Source organism: Bacillus rossius, chromosome 16 (genome assembly GCF_032445375.1).
Source record: "Bacillus rossius redtenbacheri isolate Brsri chromosome 16, Brsri_v3, whole genome shotgun sequence".
Lineage (NCBI taxonomy): Eukaryota > Metazoa > Arthropoda > Insecta > Phasmatodea > Bacillidae > Bacillus > Bacillus rossius.
This window is the reverse complement of record NC_086343.1, coordinates 41,105,608-41,119,559: the sequence shown is the minus strand read 5'-3', so window position 1 is coordinate 41,119,559 and position 13,952 is coordinate 41,105,608. Positions and strand designations below refer to the sequence as shown.

The following is a 13,952-nucleotide window of genomic DNA, read 5'->3' as shown; positions in this document are numbered from 1 at the left end:
TTGTGACGTGACTCCGTCAGACGTCCCACGTACACCTATACACAAAACAATAAATAACCTATAACATGTGGGGGGGGGGGGGGGGTAGGTAGGCAGATTCGAGGTACTAGAGATCAAGTCTTCTCCCCATACAGGGAGTGTAGGGAACGATTTATGCACTGAAAAGAAACATTATTAATCCATTCAAGCACAGATTTTATTCACTAGGATAACAATAATTAAACAAATATTTATCAAACAAATTAATAATAAATAATTTAACAAAGAGATTAATGAATTAATCACGCTATACTACACAACATGGCTGCCCTCTAGCCATTAGCACCCACTCGGATTAATTGTACTACAACCCAGCACATATCTGCTCGCACCAACCAGGTACCTCGTCTGTTTACATTTAAATCACATTAAAAAAAAATAAAAGATCATACTAAGAACTACGTTACTTTAAATTACCACATTGAATTTAGAATCGGGACGAAGACCGCCCGAGAAATGATCGTAGCGGACGAGCCATGGCTAACCACTTACCCTCTGACTGGAGACGGAGAAAAGTTGTTTCAAACCGACGTGGACCCGGCTTCCAGAGAGGTCCCCAGGCAAAAAGCCCCGGTCCCTCCCTGGAAGGAGGTTTTAACTACAAAACTAGGCCACTCCAAAAAAAAAAACACCAACACCGGGAAAACTTAGCCACGGGGAAAATGGCTGTCCCTCCCTCCCGCAAGGAAAAACAGAAACAAGCGAAGTCGACAATTCCTTCTGCGCAGGCGCGAGCGAGCTCTCCCTCCCCCTCCTGCGCTGTTCGATTGTTTCTGCCTACGTTTCCAAATTCGGACGCAAGATGGCAACACTAATCAGGACAGAGTCCTCGAAACGAGTACACGAAGCTGAAAATGACAGAGACAAACAAAATCGACGTTACACAGCGGGTTTTTCTGGAACGGCGTGTTGCAACCTCTCGGCGGGCCCTGGCCAGCGACCCGCGAGAATTAGCAAACCACGCAACCTCGCAAAAGCCCGCGGTGCCTGCAAACTAACGTCGCAGCAACCTATATTCCACTACCCATGTGTCGAAATCAACCGGCCGAGCCTGGAAACGCGCACGTACACCAACACGTTAACCTAACGAGAAACAAAAGTAAAATAAATTTAAGAAAAAAAAAGTAATGAAATTTTCAGACCGTGACAATATATATATATATATATATATATATATATATATATATATATATATATATATATATATATATATATATTTGTGGGTGTATGTATGTATGTATGTATGTATGTATGTATATGTATGTGTGTGTATTCCCTTCTATAATACTTCATATAGATACAGATAAATACGCATGAATACCAATCACATTTTTTTTTGGACTGTGTGATTTTAGATACACACTTGGTTTGAAAATAGCCGAAAAGAGCAAAAAAGGTAGGACTATATTCAGACTAATACAGCAAATACATTGTCACAACCAGCGACGGTGGCAAACGGGAACAAGCATCTGTAGCAATCTCGCACACCTGTCGTGTAGTTGGTGGTGGTGGTGACGGTGGTGGTGGGCGCCTCGTCTGCGCAGTTCACGGCATTGCTGAGCGGCGGGGGCGGTATGATGTCCTCTCCGTCTGCAAACACATGCACAGCAAGCTCACTTGCAGTGTCAGGATCTGCCCATCCCGGCATCCTGCCTCCTAGAGCCTGTCAACTGGAGAACCCGCGACTTCCTCACACTCCCGGCTGGCTGTAATTGCTGACCACCTGGCTCTCCAGGCCACAGTGGCCCAAAGCCCTGGATTGAATGGCAATGGGATACAAGCCTCATTGGTGTTCCACGGATTCATTTCTGTGGCCTTCCTTGGTTAACAGCAGCTACTGCCATGAATCTTATACAATATGTCTACAAAAATCTGGTAAAACATCAGGAACTTTCCAGGACATTTAACTTACAACTATTTATTTCTGAGGGTAATCTTAGTATGTATAAGCAAAAATTAATCACAAAATAAAATTCATCTATTCTGGACAAGCATATGATTATTTTTAATGAACAGTCTCCTACTTATAATAGACTATTTTAAAGTGTGACTAAAAACTGAAGTGGGGGAAAAAATAAAAAGCATGTTAGGGAAACGTTGCTACAAACTAAAGTTTCGGGACTTCCAGCACAGTTTCTTTTTAATTCGTGATCAGTCACAATTACTATACTTTTTCGTGACTTTTGATACCTGCAGACACCCTGTTTTAAGGATCACAGAACGGCCTTGGCCTTGTAACAGGGTTCTCCCCGACTCGTGCATGGGTAGGCAGTGCTATGATGGGGAAAGCCCGGAGATACTCAGCTCCCGATAAACAGTGCCATGTGTCGGCAAGGACCCTGGTTAGACCCTGGGAGGCAGCAGGCAGTGCTGTGCTGGGGGAGTCCGGAGATGCTCAGCTCCCAGCAAGGTCCCACACACAGCACCAGTGGGGTACCTTGGATGACTCTATACAAGGATCTCAGCAGATGCACCTGCATGGTGTTCACAGGGTTGAGTGAACATAATCTCTCCCCATGCATTGTGTGGAGGCTGTGCCAGGTGTGCCACTAGTGGCTCCTAGCACTGCCATAATCTGCAGCTTTGAAGCAGAGAACTCGTCCACCGGACAGATGGTAGATGCTGGGCGTGAAAAGCAAGTGCTTCCCAGCTGCTGATGTCGAGGGGCACGTTTTTCAAGCTATAATACTTGGTGTTGGTGACTTGTTCCAGACGTGGAATGAATCACCAGTCATATATGTACCTTTGAGGTGCAGATACAGGGTTCTTGGCCTTTGCGAGCTTTGTACCCTTGAATACTGCATCGCTGATGACATCTACTTAATGAATCAACTGTATGAAACCGTGCTGGCGATCACTGCTGCAAGAAGACCCCACGAACGGGCACAACTGCAGCAAGCAAACACAACACTAGACTTACCTTCGTCCACTTCCTCCACCTCCTCTTCATCTTCTTCCTGCTCGTCCACTGCTTCACTCGCAGTCTCCTTGGCTGTCTGCGAACAGAGCCCACGCTGAACTACTCACACCTCTGTGTAGCAAAACTACTCATATGGTGCATTACATAAAATATTTTGTTTCAGCCAAGGTGTTGGGTAGTCAATACATCAAATTAATCGTTCTAACACATTGCATACTATAGGCTATTTTTACCGTGTTTTATCGCATAATCGTCGCACATTTTATACTAAAATCAAGTCTGAAAAGTAGAGGTGCAATGTTTAAGCGAAAAAAAAAATTTTTGTTAGGTAAAGTTATTCATAAAAACAAAACCCATTCGTGGAAATTACGTTTATTTAAAAGTGGAGTATACAAGTGCACGCCAAACAATTTAAATTAATAAGTCATGTAACAAAAACCTTTCTTCAACTGTAAATAGAAAAACCAAAACTGTGACGCGAACGTGAGTCGGAATGCATAACAATCGTCGTAGTACACGCTTACCACGAAAGAGTGTAGGCCATCAAATGTAGTTAATTCGGCTCTAGACAGAGAATTAACGTTGCATGAATCAGCGAGATATCGATATTCGACTACATGTGCACGCTCAATATGGGAAGCAACATAACCAAACATGAGTGATGCCAACTAGCGCTGGCTACATTTTTATAAGCGGTACACCGCGGCGACGCAGAAATAAAGATTAAGTTTATAACGTTTTTAAAAGAAAATGTACACATTAGACAACTTCGTATTTCCGTTATTTAAATAATTAAGCGGTAATTTCTGAATAAATATTAGAACTATACTTTAAAATACATCGTTTTATATGGAAATAATTCCTACACAAAGCACTCAGAATCTAATAGCAGGACCAAAAACAACATGCAACGTTTAAGCGAGAAGTTTTTTTTAACCAAATTTATTGACCTAAAATATAGGTGCGACGATTATGCCAGTGCGATGGTTATGAGATAAAAGAGGGTAAGTTGAAATACACTCCAATGCTACAGGAATATCTGTTAGAAAGCGATTACAAAACATTCATATTAGCTGTAATGCCCCAACCCTAATTTAAAAGTTACACAATGAAAGTGCAACAAAATAAATTGTTAAGTTTCATTGGTTCCAAGTATGTACTAGAGACCACAATTCCTTACCTTGCATTACATACAAGAATGTACCGAAACATATGTTACGGATTTACGTAGGGAATTCGTCTTGGTAGGAATCGTGACATACAAAAATATTGACATTTTGTCCTACCTCGATCTGTAAATAAGATAGCCCCCCAAACGCCCTGCAGGTAACAACCAGGGTAGCATAGGGGAGGGGGGAAGTAAATGAGCGATGCAATGTACTTGGTCGCAGTTCACTACAGTACTATAAATAAGCAAGGCACACAACGTGGACACCTGACTGCACGGCATGGCACGGCACGACACGGCTCATGTGCTTGTCCAGCACGCTCCGCTAAAGTGAACAGCGCTCCTCAGCCCAATGTCGTGCTGTCTGCGACTCGACGTAGAAGAGTTGGTGTCCACTGACTCGACTGGTGAGGCTGTGTTGTCGTGCGATTGTGTCCGCAAGCTGAGTAGAGAAGCCATTACCACTATGTTTTACACTGTACACAGCCCTGAAAGCAACTATGCTTTACTGGTTGCCCACCTGCGATGCACACACCCACATCACTTAAGCAATCCTTTAGGGCTGTATTTTGTATTTCTTTAAGAATTGAGGTAGGACAAAACATCACTTATTTTTGCAAACCTTATCATGACGTAAGTTGCTTTTCATTCTGTGTGTTAAACATAATTTTAAAAAAAGGGGGTTGTCTGTAAAGTCGGTTTACGGATGATAATTTTACATGATAACGTCATAAGAAAACTTTGATGAAAAATTGCATACTTTTTAATTTTCAAATATTATTTACTGTTTTGCAAATTTCATTTAAATAATTTGTTTAAATATAATCACGTAAAATTAGTTAAAAAGCCCGGCTTAACCTGTTTGATGTTATTGAAGATTTTCTCGCAAGGTGGTTGGCTGGTTCTTGCACGCTCGGCTCTGGCAAAACATGACAATTTTTCGTGCGTGCAGCCGGCGTTAATCAATTTATAAGACGTTATCACGTCAAAAAAGGAATATCCTATTGGCAATATTTTAATTTTAGTTGGCGATGTGTTCTTTAATGTCTCCAGAAAACCTTTAAACAGCATCGGAAGAAAATCATCCGTTATTTAATATATTAATGAGAACCTATTGTTTTATAGTCACGTCTCACACCAGTCGACACTGTCTCATGCCAAGCTGTACTGTGCTGTCTTATCGAGATGGGCAGCTTGTTACAGCTCTGTGAAAGTTCAAATAGTAAACGTTGACTTTTAACGAGAGTCGCAACTTGTTATTAACTTAGTTTAAAATAGACACGTATGACTGAGCAGTTGAAAATGCATAACATGCAACTACGGCGACTAGAAAAATGTAGTCAGAAATAGCAATGCTTGTAAGAATACGTGGATTTTGCATAATGCAAGTACTTGTTTGTCCGGAAAATTGATAATTAGCATGCACACTTTTCCCCAAGAGCCAGTTGCAGCATAAATCATGGCCAGCAATTACACATCCTATGAATTTCCTGCACATGAAAGAAATTGTACAATAAGAAAGAATTATGATTATAGGCTGAAAAAAAAATCCTTTTTATTCAACTTAAGATCATAATTCATTATTATAGGACAATTTTTTTTTCATGTGCAGGATCTTCCGACGTACAGAATTAAAACAGCAAGCATCATGTATGACAGGATCAAGCCATCAGGATCCAGGGATAAACTTCAATATATGAAATGTAAGAATTAGCTTATTTTTTTATTCTTCATAGTTGGCTACAGCTATGCTAAGCAAACAGATACACGATCGCGGGTAACAATGAATGGCGGCGACAGTTATGAAAACACAGGTACTGTAATGTAAGCTTTAAACTGTGATTTTTTTTCACGAACCAGTATGAATTAAGAAACTATCCCTTCAGGGTAAATTTAGGGACGTGTCTAGTGTGTGAAAACAATGTTCTCCAATTTTTTCTTCTTTCCGTTCCAAAAAGCTGTGATGTTAGAGTATTACCAAATTTTCCATTAGCATCACACATCACACATCACACATCACACTGTAATGAACAATAACAAAGACATGAACACTAATAAATAAGAAAATCTGAATGTTAGTACACACACTGCAAATAAAATTATGTCAATGATTAAACATTAGGATTAGTGACAATAAACCTATCATTTTCTAAAAAAACACTCCTTCCGTAAGTGGCAGGTAGCAGGATGGTTAAAGGTAGCTTTGTGTCGGATGTTGTGTGTTAGCTGGTTAGTTGCGGACACAGTGCACGGGGAGGAGGGGGGGGGAGGAAACACAACTGATATGCACCTGCAGAGAGTCGTCCTCCGACGACACGCCTGTCAACACATCCTGTCTCCTCCTGGTGGGCTCGGTGGCAACTGGCTCATCCTCATACTCCTCTTCTACTTCTTCCAGCTCTTCTTCATCCTCCATTTCCTCCTCTCCTACCTCTTCCTTCTCTGCTTCAGCTCTCTCACCCAGGAGTTCATCTCCATCGTTTACTGCTTCCTTTCTGACTTCCACTTCTGAGACCTTCAGCTCCTTTACCACATCTTCAACCTCTGCTTTTAAATTTCCCTCCACTTTTTCTTTTTCTAAATCTAGCCCAAGTTCTATTTTCATTTCTTTTTCTTCCTTTGATTTATCATCCTGTACTTGTAAGTCTGTTTTTTCTATTTCAAATTCCTTATCTTCGAAATCTTCTTCCTTATTATAATTTTTTGTTTTTAATTCCATGTCTAATAATTCCAACTCTCCAACCACATCTTCAGTCTCTGCTTCTAATTCTTCTTTTTCAACTTCCAGTTCCACCTTCAATTCCTCGTCTTTCAATTTATCCTGCATCTGCGTTTTCTCCTTCTCTGCTTCAAATTCCTTACCCATACATTCCTCTTTCTCAGTCACTGCTTCATGTTTGCCTTTTTCCTTCTCTTCGACGTATTCCCTCTCTGCTTCAAACTCTTTGTCCTCGTTTTCTTTCTCTACCTCCCAGTCCTCTTCCACCTCGCTCCATCGTGCCTCCCACTGGTCTGGCGTGAGTACGTCCGTCTCGTCAGCACCGTGTGTCGGTGGTCCGGCAGCGCTGGCCTGCTCGGACACACGCGGGGCAGCGTCGCCCTCGCAGTCCAGCTCGGGGTGCTGGTCGTGGTCCAGCCCGATGAGGGACAGCGTCATCTTCCCGCTGAGCACGACCGGGGCGTCCTCGTCGTCAGAGAGCACCGCCCGCGTGGCCGAGTCCGCGACCAGCAGCTGCGACTGCGAGGGCAGCGCGCCCTCCAGGAAGATGGCGGGCGGCTCGGGGGAGGGGGTGGGGGGCACCGGGGTGGCGGGGCGGGGCACCGGGGTGGCGGGGCGGCTCCAGCGCTGGCCGCCCTCGCAGCTGGCCGTCAGCTCCATGTTGACCACCTGCACCTGCGCGCTGCTGCTTCCCCCCGGTCCCTCCGGCCGGACCTCAGCCTCAGCCTCTACCTCCTCCTGTACCTGAGCTGTCTCCGCCGAGTCGCGCTCCCCGCCGGCCCCGGGCTCCGTCGTCGGCGGTGCAGCCGCCTCAGGCACCACCTTCTCGGCCTGCAACACCTACACACATCTTCAAAATGTTCCACGCCACCAATTACTTAAAGCGTACACGGTCAGGTGTCGAGGCATCCCACCACAGATCTACCAGCCCGCTCAGTGATGAGGAGGTCAATGTTCAGCTTCCTGATGGATGTAAACGTGAGCGAAGTCTCACATCGAGCCGGCTGACCAAAATTATTACAGTTCATAAAACGAGTAGGTACTCAGGCGAGTTGACAGAAAATTAATGAAAGTAGTTTCATGATTTAATGTGCCATTAAAAGTATAACTTTTAATCAGATGTGAATGAGATTAGGTAAATTTCATTCAAAAGTTATAATTTCATAATGATACACGTACAGAAATGATAATTATAACTGAAGCAGAAGGATGCATTGAGACCTAGAAATAATTGCATTTCTTTTGAGCAAAGCATCATTCACGTTGACATCATCCGGGGCAAAGCCTCCGAGCCCGATACTCCAGTACCCTCCCACCTTCCCCTCCAGCCACAGCATTCAAACCTCCCGCCGCAAGTGTAGTGTGGAGATAGAGCACCACGGACCTCGAAAAGATGGCGCGAGAGGCGAGGCTTTTGTTTTTCCCGGCAGTTCTTCTTCACCATCGCCGTGAGAGGAAGCTGAACTCTACGTAAACCGGACATACCGCGGAGTGTTTATTTGAGTTACCTTGTAGAAGTGGGTTCGTAAATAAAAGTGTGGACAATCTGCGCACGCACCTGTGAGAGTTAGCTCAGTTTTACCATGTGCGTGTTATTTGAGTGCCTGATCACGTGTTTGCCTCCTCGACGTCTGGTGTGTGGGACGCCCTAAGAACCCACCCATCTAATCATCAGAGTGTGCCTGGCGGTGAGATCGGGCCAAGTCCAGGTGACGCCGAGAACTGCAGCAAGTGGGTCGAGTCACGTCCACACGGGCGACGTCACGCCCTGAGGCGAGTGTCTCTGCCGGGTCCATGCCCCTTGACATGGTGGTGCCCAGTAAACTCGTACGTCTCATTAACAATACCCCCGACTATGTCAAATTGGAGCCCAAGAGGTGGGGCGTGACAAAAAGCAGCCAGAATCACCGGGACCTGTGTTGTGCGTGAGTCCGTGAGTTGTGCGGTTGTTGCGCGGAGCGTGGGGAACTAAAGTTCGCGCTCGAATGTGCACATTGCGTAGAGTGTGGGGATCTAAAGTTCAGGCTGGAACTAATGTTCTCGCAGAGTGACTAACGGGACCTTGTGGCGACCTTCCACTTGTCAACTCGCCGGGAGCTCGCTTCCAGGAATTCGGCACAGCCGAGACATTCCACATACCGGGCGAGAGCAGGGGGACTGAAGTAAACAACTTGCAGGTGGAGTGTGTGGGTTATACTGCCATACAGGTCATGTAGCGGGGAGGAGAGTCGAGTCCACCGGCCTTACTACCACACACCACCGTGGCGGACAGTAGCGTGAGCGCGGTAAAGTTGGAAATGTTGTACAGCCTGGACAAGATGTGTTGTGTAAAGTGTGCGCAGCCCAGATATGTGGGCGCAGTACCGGGGGTAACATGGGCAGACACATGCACATGTTTAGAACCACGGGCCGACGAGTGCACCCGCAGGGCCAAGGCGGCCGTGCCAAGACTTCCTCAAGTGCACTAACGGGGGGTGTGACGGACTAGCACGTGACGGATTATGGTGTAGGCAATGTAGAGCATTCAGACATGCAAAGTGCCTCGTCGCGGCCGAGTTGGCGAGTCTCCGGACACGTGGTACGTCTGCAGGGCGTGCCAGAACACCAGGCTCATGTCACGCTGGACAGCTCCCTAGGGGCAGTAGTCTGCTGAACCGGGGGTACCCAATCTCGGTGAAGCACGTGGAGCTCCCAGAGTTCGCTGGCCTCACCAGTGACGACCCGAGGCAGTTCATCCGCGCATGTCAGAGCAGTCTGAGCCGTTATGGCATCCCGGAGATAGAGTGGGCCACGCGTACGGGCAATGCCCTGCAGGCCGATGTCAAAACCTGGTGGACCATCACGAGCTAGATCGACATGCCATGGGAGGAGTTCATGGGATGGTTCGAGGCCAGGTTCGTGGATGCCAGATCTGAGATGAAAGCACGTACCGAACTGTTCTGCCTGGAAAGAGGGGCCAATGAGATGGTAGAGGCATTCATGGTAAAGAAGATGATCCGCATGTACAGACAGCTCCTCCAGACACACGCGCCGGAGGACATACAAGGTAATGCCGTGGAACTCATGCGCCCAGAGCTACGCGCACACCTACGGCAAGCGACCCACTTCTCCGCAAAGCGCTTCGTGCAAATAGCTCGGGCGATATAACACGACCTGGAGTCGATGCGACCACCCAGCAACTTTGCCCCGGCACCTACACGAGTGACACCAGCCGACACCAGCACTCAGGCGTTAGTGTACTACCCCGCACCCCACGACAGGGGTCACCGCGACACCGGGTGGCCAGGTGACCAGAAGCCGCCGACCTGGCGCCGAAGCACCATAGGCGAAGCCCACCACCACAATGTCACACATGTCCTAAAGGCACGCTCCACTGGCATGAAAACTGTCCCGTGCGCAACGCATTCCGGTCCAGTGACAGGACGTACCTGTGGCCAGGAAACGGCCAAGGAGGGGGGGGTGACACAGTAATTCCAGTACCCTCACCTCCCGCTGGCACAACTGTGAACGCTATACAGATGCTGGCCAGGCCCCTACTGGGTCACGTCAGTGCAGCGGAAGGCAGACTTCTGCGCATCCCTGTAAGAGTCAACGGGCGAGAGGTACTTGCACTGATTGACACCGCAGCCAGTTCATAACTGTGTTGCTGCCCATCTGGTTGTGGAGACGCAGTACAAGCACCAACTAAGACAACTTCTGCTGGCCACTGTCGGAGATGCCTGTCAAACGCAGGGCGTCGCGACGCTGTGCATCGACGTACGCGACCAAAGATCGTCCACGACCACAATGGTGGTAGCGGAGCTACGAGACGACATCATCCTGGGCCAGCCATGGCTCTGCCAGCAAGATGCGCATATCAGGGTGCATGGTGGGCTGTTGTGCATAGGCACCCGTGGGCGCCGCACGGTCTACGGCTTCGGACATCCGACACCACCATCACCCGACAAGGTCAGTCTCAACGATTTCAAGCACGGGGTCCCTCCCGGACTGCAGGCCACTATCCAGAGTGTACTTGATCAACAGAGCGCTATGTTCGCGAACGCAGACCCCCTTAAGCGTACATCAGTTGCGGAACATGCCATTCCTACTCACCCTTACGAGCCAATGTATATCCCACCCGGCAGTTATGGGTACGCAGGCAAGCAGTACATCCTAGCGCAGGTCAACGAGATGCTGAGAGATGGTATCATCGAGCCCAGCGAGAGCCCATACAATTTTCAGATCGTTTTGGTGGTGAAGAAAGATGGTACGGCCCGCTTTTGTGTCAATTTCAAGCCGATCAACAAGGTGACAATTAACTCTCCCCCTCCCTTACTGAATATTGCCGATACACTCGCCGGCCTAAGGAGTGCGAAAATCTTCTAATCACTCAACTTAAAATCTGGGTACTGGCAGGTTCCCATAAGGCCGGAGGACCGCCAGAAAACTGCTTTTACCATTCCTGACGGACGCCACTTCCAGTTTTGAGCCATGCCCTTCAGGCTACAGGACGCCCCAGCCACTTTTCAGCACATGATGACGCGCGTGTTGGACTACTCCGGTCAGTTAGCAGCAGCATATCTCGATGACATCATTTGGTCCTAAAACTGGGAGGAGCATGCGCACCACCTCGCACTCGTACTGGAGCACCTAGCGGCACCTGGGCTGACATGTAGAAGGGCCAAACGTCATCTGGGCATGACAGAACTGAACTTCCTGGAGCTCATGGTAAACGCAGAGGGGAACTGATCCACGCCAGAAAAGCTGGACGTCATACTCAGTCGACCTGTCCCAAATACCCGCAAGCTCCAGCGGTTTATTGGGCTGGCCAACTGGCTGCGGGCTTTCATCCCCGAATTCTCCATAGTAACAGCACCCCTGACAGCTCAACTGTCCCCAAAAAAACCGTGCAAATGGACGCCTGCTATGCAAACCGTGTTCGACGAGCTGAAGCACTGGTTCAGTCAATGTCACCTACTGGCCAGGCTCGATCACCAGAAACCTCTCAGCATCTAGATGGACGCAACCCAGGAGGGAATAGGAGCCATGTTGCTCCAGACTGACGCACGATAATCGAATACGCTAGTGCCAAGTTTGGGGACTTAGAGCGCAAGTACAGCATGAATGAACGCGAGTGTGTCGGGGTAGTTTGGGCATTAAGGCGTTACCAGCCACACTTGAAAGAAGGACAGCAATTCACCCTGCGCACTGACAGCCAGTGTCTCAAATGGCTTGCGACCATGCAGGGCCGCCGGTCCAAAATGACGCGGTGGAATATGTTACTGCAGGCGCTGGAGTTCACCATAGAGCACGTGGCAGGAAAGCAAAATGAGCTGGATGAGTTGTCATGCAACCCAGACCGTACGGTATATGCGCGAGATGACGCCGAGTGGGAGGAGCTCCTGCCACCAACACACGGGCAGACGCACGAGTCCTGCGGGAATACTGGTGCGTGGCTAAGTGTGATACCCCCAAACACACCCCCGACACTCCCCCCAGGGACAGAACTGGACGATTTGGACGCCTTCATGCGAGTGTGCACACTCAGGAGCTCATCCATCGGTGTGGTGCAATGACACTGTAGGGGTACTGCGTGGTAGATGGCTGCCTCCAGGCATGCCCGGTGGGGCCACAACAACCCCAAACGAAATGGCGGACATTCGCACCAGTGGACACACACCGGGACATCTTCAACATGCTGCACACTTACAAGCTGGCAGGCCATCCGGGGACGGACCAGACCACATGGGCCATCAGAGAATGGTTTTATTGGCCGGGCATCAACAAACACGTGAGGAACAGTGTACGAAGCTGCCGGCACTGCCGGCGACACAAAACAAGGAGGCCGGATGGGCGGGAGCATCAGGTGCCAAGGCGACCCACGGAGACCTTCCATACCGTGGCTCTGGACCTGATGGGCCCCTACCCTCGCACTGTGCGGGAGAAAAGGTTCCTCCTTGTTGTGACCAACTGCTTCACACAGTGGATTGAGGTGTTTCCCTTCACCAATTGTCGCGCCGGCATGATCGCCCGGGTGCTGGAGACTGAGTTCTTCCCTCGATGGGGCTAGCCCCAGATACTTCTATCCGATAACGCCACACAGTTTGCTGGCAGGAAAGGGCGGAATTGTGTACTAAATGGTGGGTCATGGTCCATACCACACCCATGTACCACCCAAAGACGAACCCGGCAGAAAGACGGAACCAGGAAGTAAAGGCCCAGTTGCGCCTGCGGCTGACGGACGACCACACAACCTGGGACTTACACCTTCCCGAAATCCTGTACTGTCTTAGACGTAGGGAGAACGAGGCCACCGGGGAAGCACCCGCAACGTTGGTACAGGGGCAGAACTTGCCCTTACTGGGGCAGTACCGAGTTCAGACGCAAGGCGCGGAAGAGGAGGGGCAAACGCCTGAGGCACGTGCGGCACAGATAGCTGCCACCCGTGACGTGGCCCGGCACCAACAGGCGGAGTATCAGGCCCGTATCACACCCATGACATAATCACCGCCCCCGGCACTGACACCCAGGCAGCTCGTCTACGCCAGGCTGCACCCCCTTTCGGCTAGTGGACGAAAGTATTGTGCCGGCTGGCGGCGAAGTGGGTAGGTCCCGTACCGGTAGTACGTACACTAGGTACCACGGCTGTGTGGTTGAAGTTACGCACGGGGCGGGCAGTGAAGTACCACAGAGACACAGTGAGACTCGCACATGAAGAGGAGACGGACATAGAGACTCAGGGATCCGAGCCAGGAAAGACGGAACCAGCCCCGGACACAGAGCAAGCGACAGGGGTGCATGACACTCCCATGCCTGGGAGTCCAGATACATCAGACTTCCATGGGTTCCCCGACACTAATGCCATATCCTTCATCCTACACACGGGTCACCTGGAGTGTGGGAGGCAGCTGTTCCCCGAGTCGGACAAAGATGAGTCCTTCCATGGATTTGCCGCGGGAGAACGAACGGACAGTGCCTCTCACCACTCATCTGGTACCCCGATGACGCCGACGACCGACCCGAGAGTCCACCGCTTACAGGGCCTAAATGGACTCTACACTATTGCCTGGAGAACGCCATGTTCCATGTAACCGTAGAGGAACCAGTAGATGAAGAGGAGGGGGGTG

General features: G+C 48.9%; 1 protein-coding gene across 2 annotated transcripts in view; it reads right to left on the bottom strand.

Moving 5' to 3' along the window:
• Positions 1-13,952, bottom strand: part of LOC134540407 (resistance to inhibitors of cholinesterase protein 3) — a 54,205-nt gene that overhangs the window by 8,890 nt on the left and 31,363 nt on the right. Inside the window, exons 7-9 of one of the 2 annotated variants that reach the window (XM_063383126.1) lie at positions 7,591-7,677; positions 2,960-3,035; positions 1,528-1,629 (exon numbers count right to left, since the gene is read on the bottom strand). In XM_063383126.1, the coding sequence (XP_063239196.1) occupies positions 1,528-1,629; positions 2,960-3,035; positions 7,591-7,677 (265 nt within the window). Of the gene's footprint in view, positions 1-1,527; positions 1,630-2,959; positions 3,036-6,417; positions 7,687-13,952 lie in introns of both variants that reach the window. The other variant, XM_063383125.1, reaches the window with a different exon arrangement.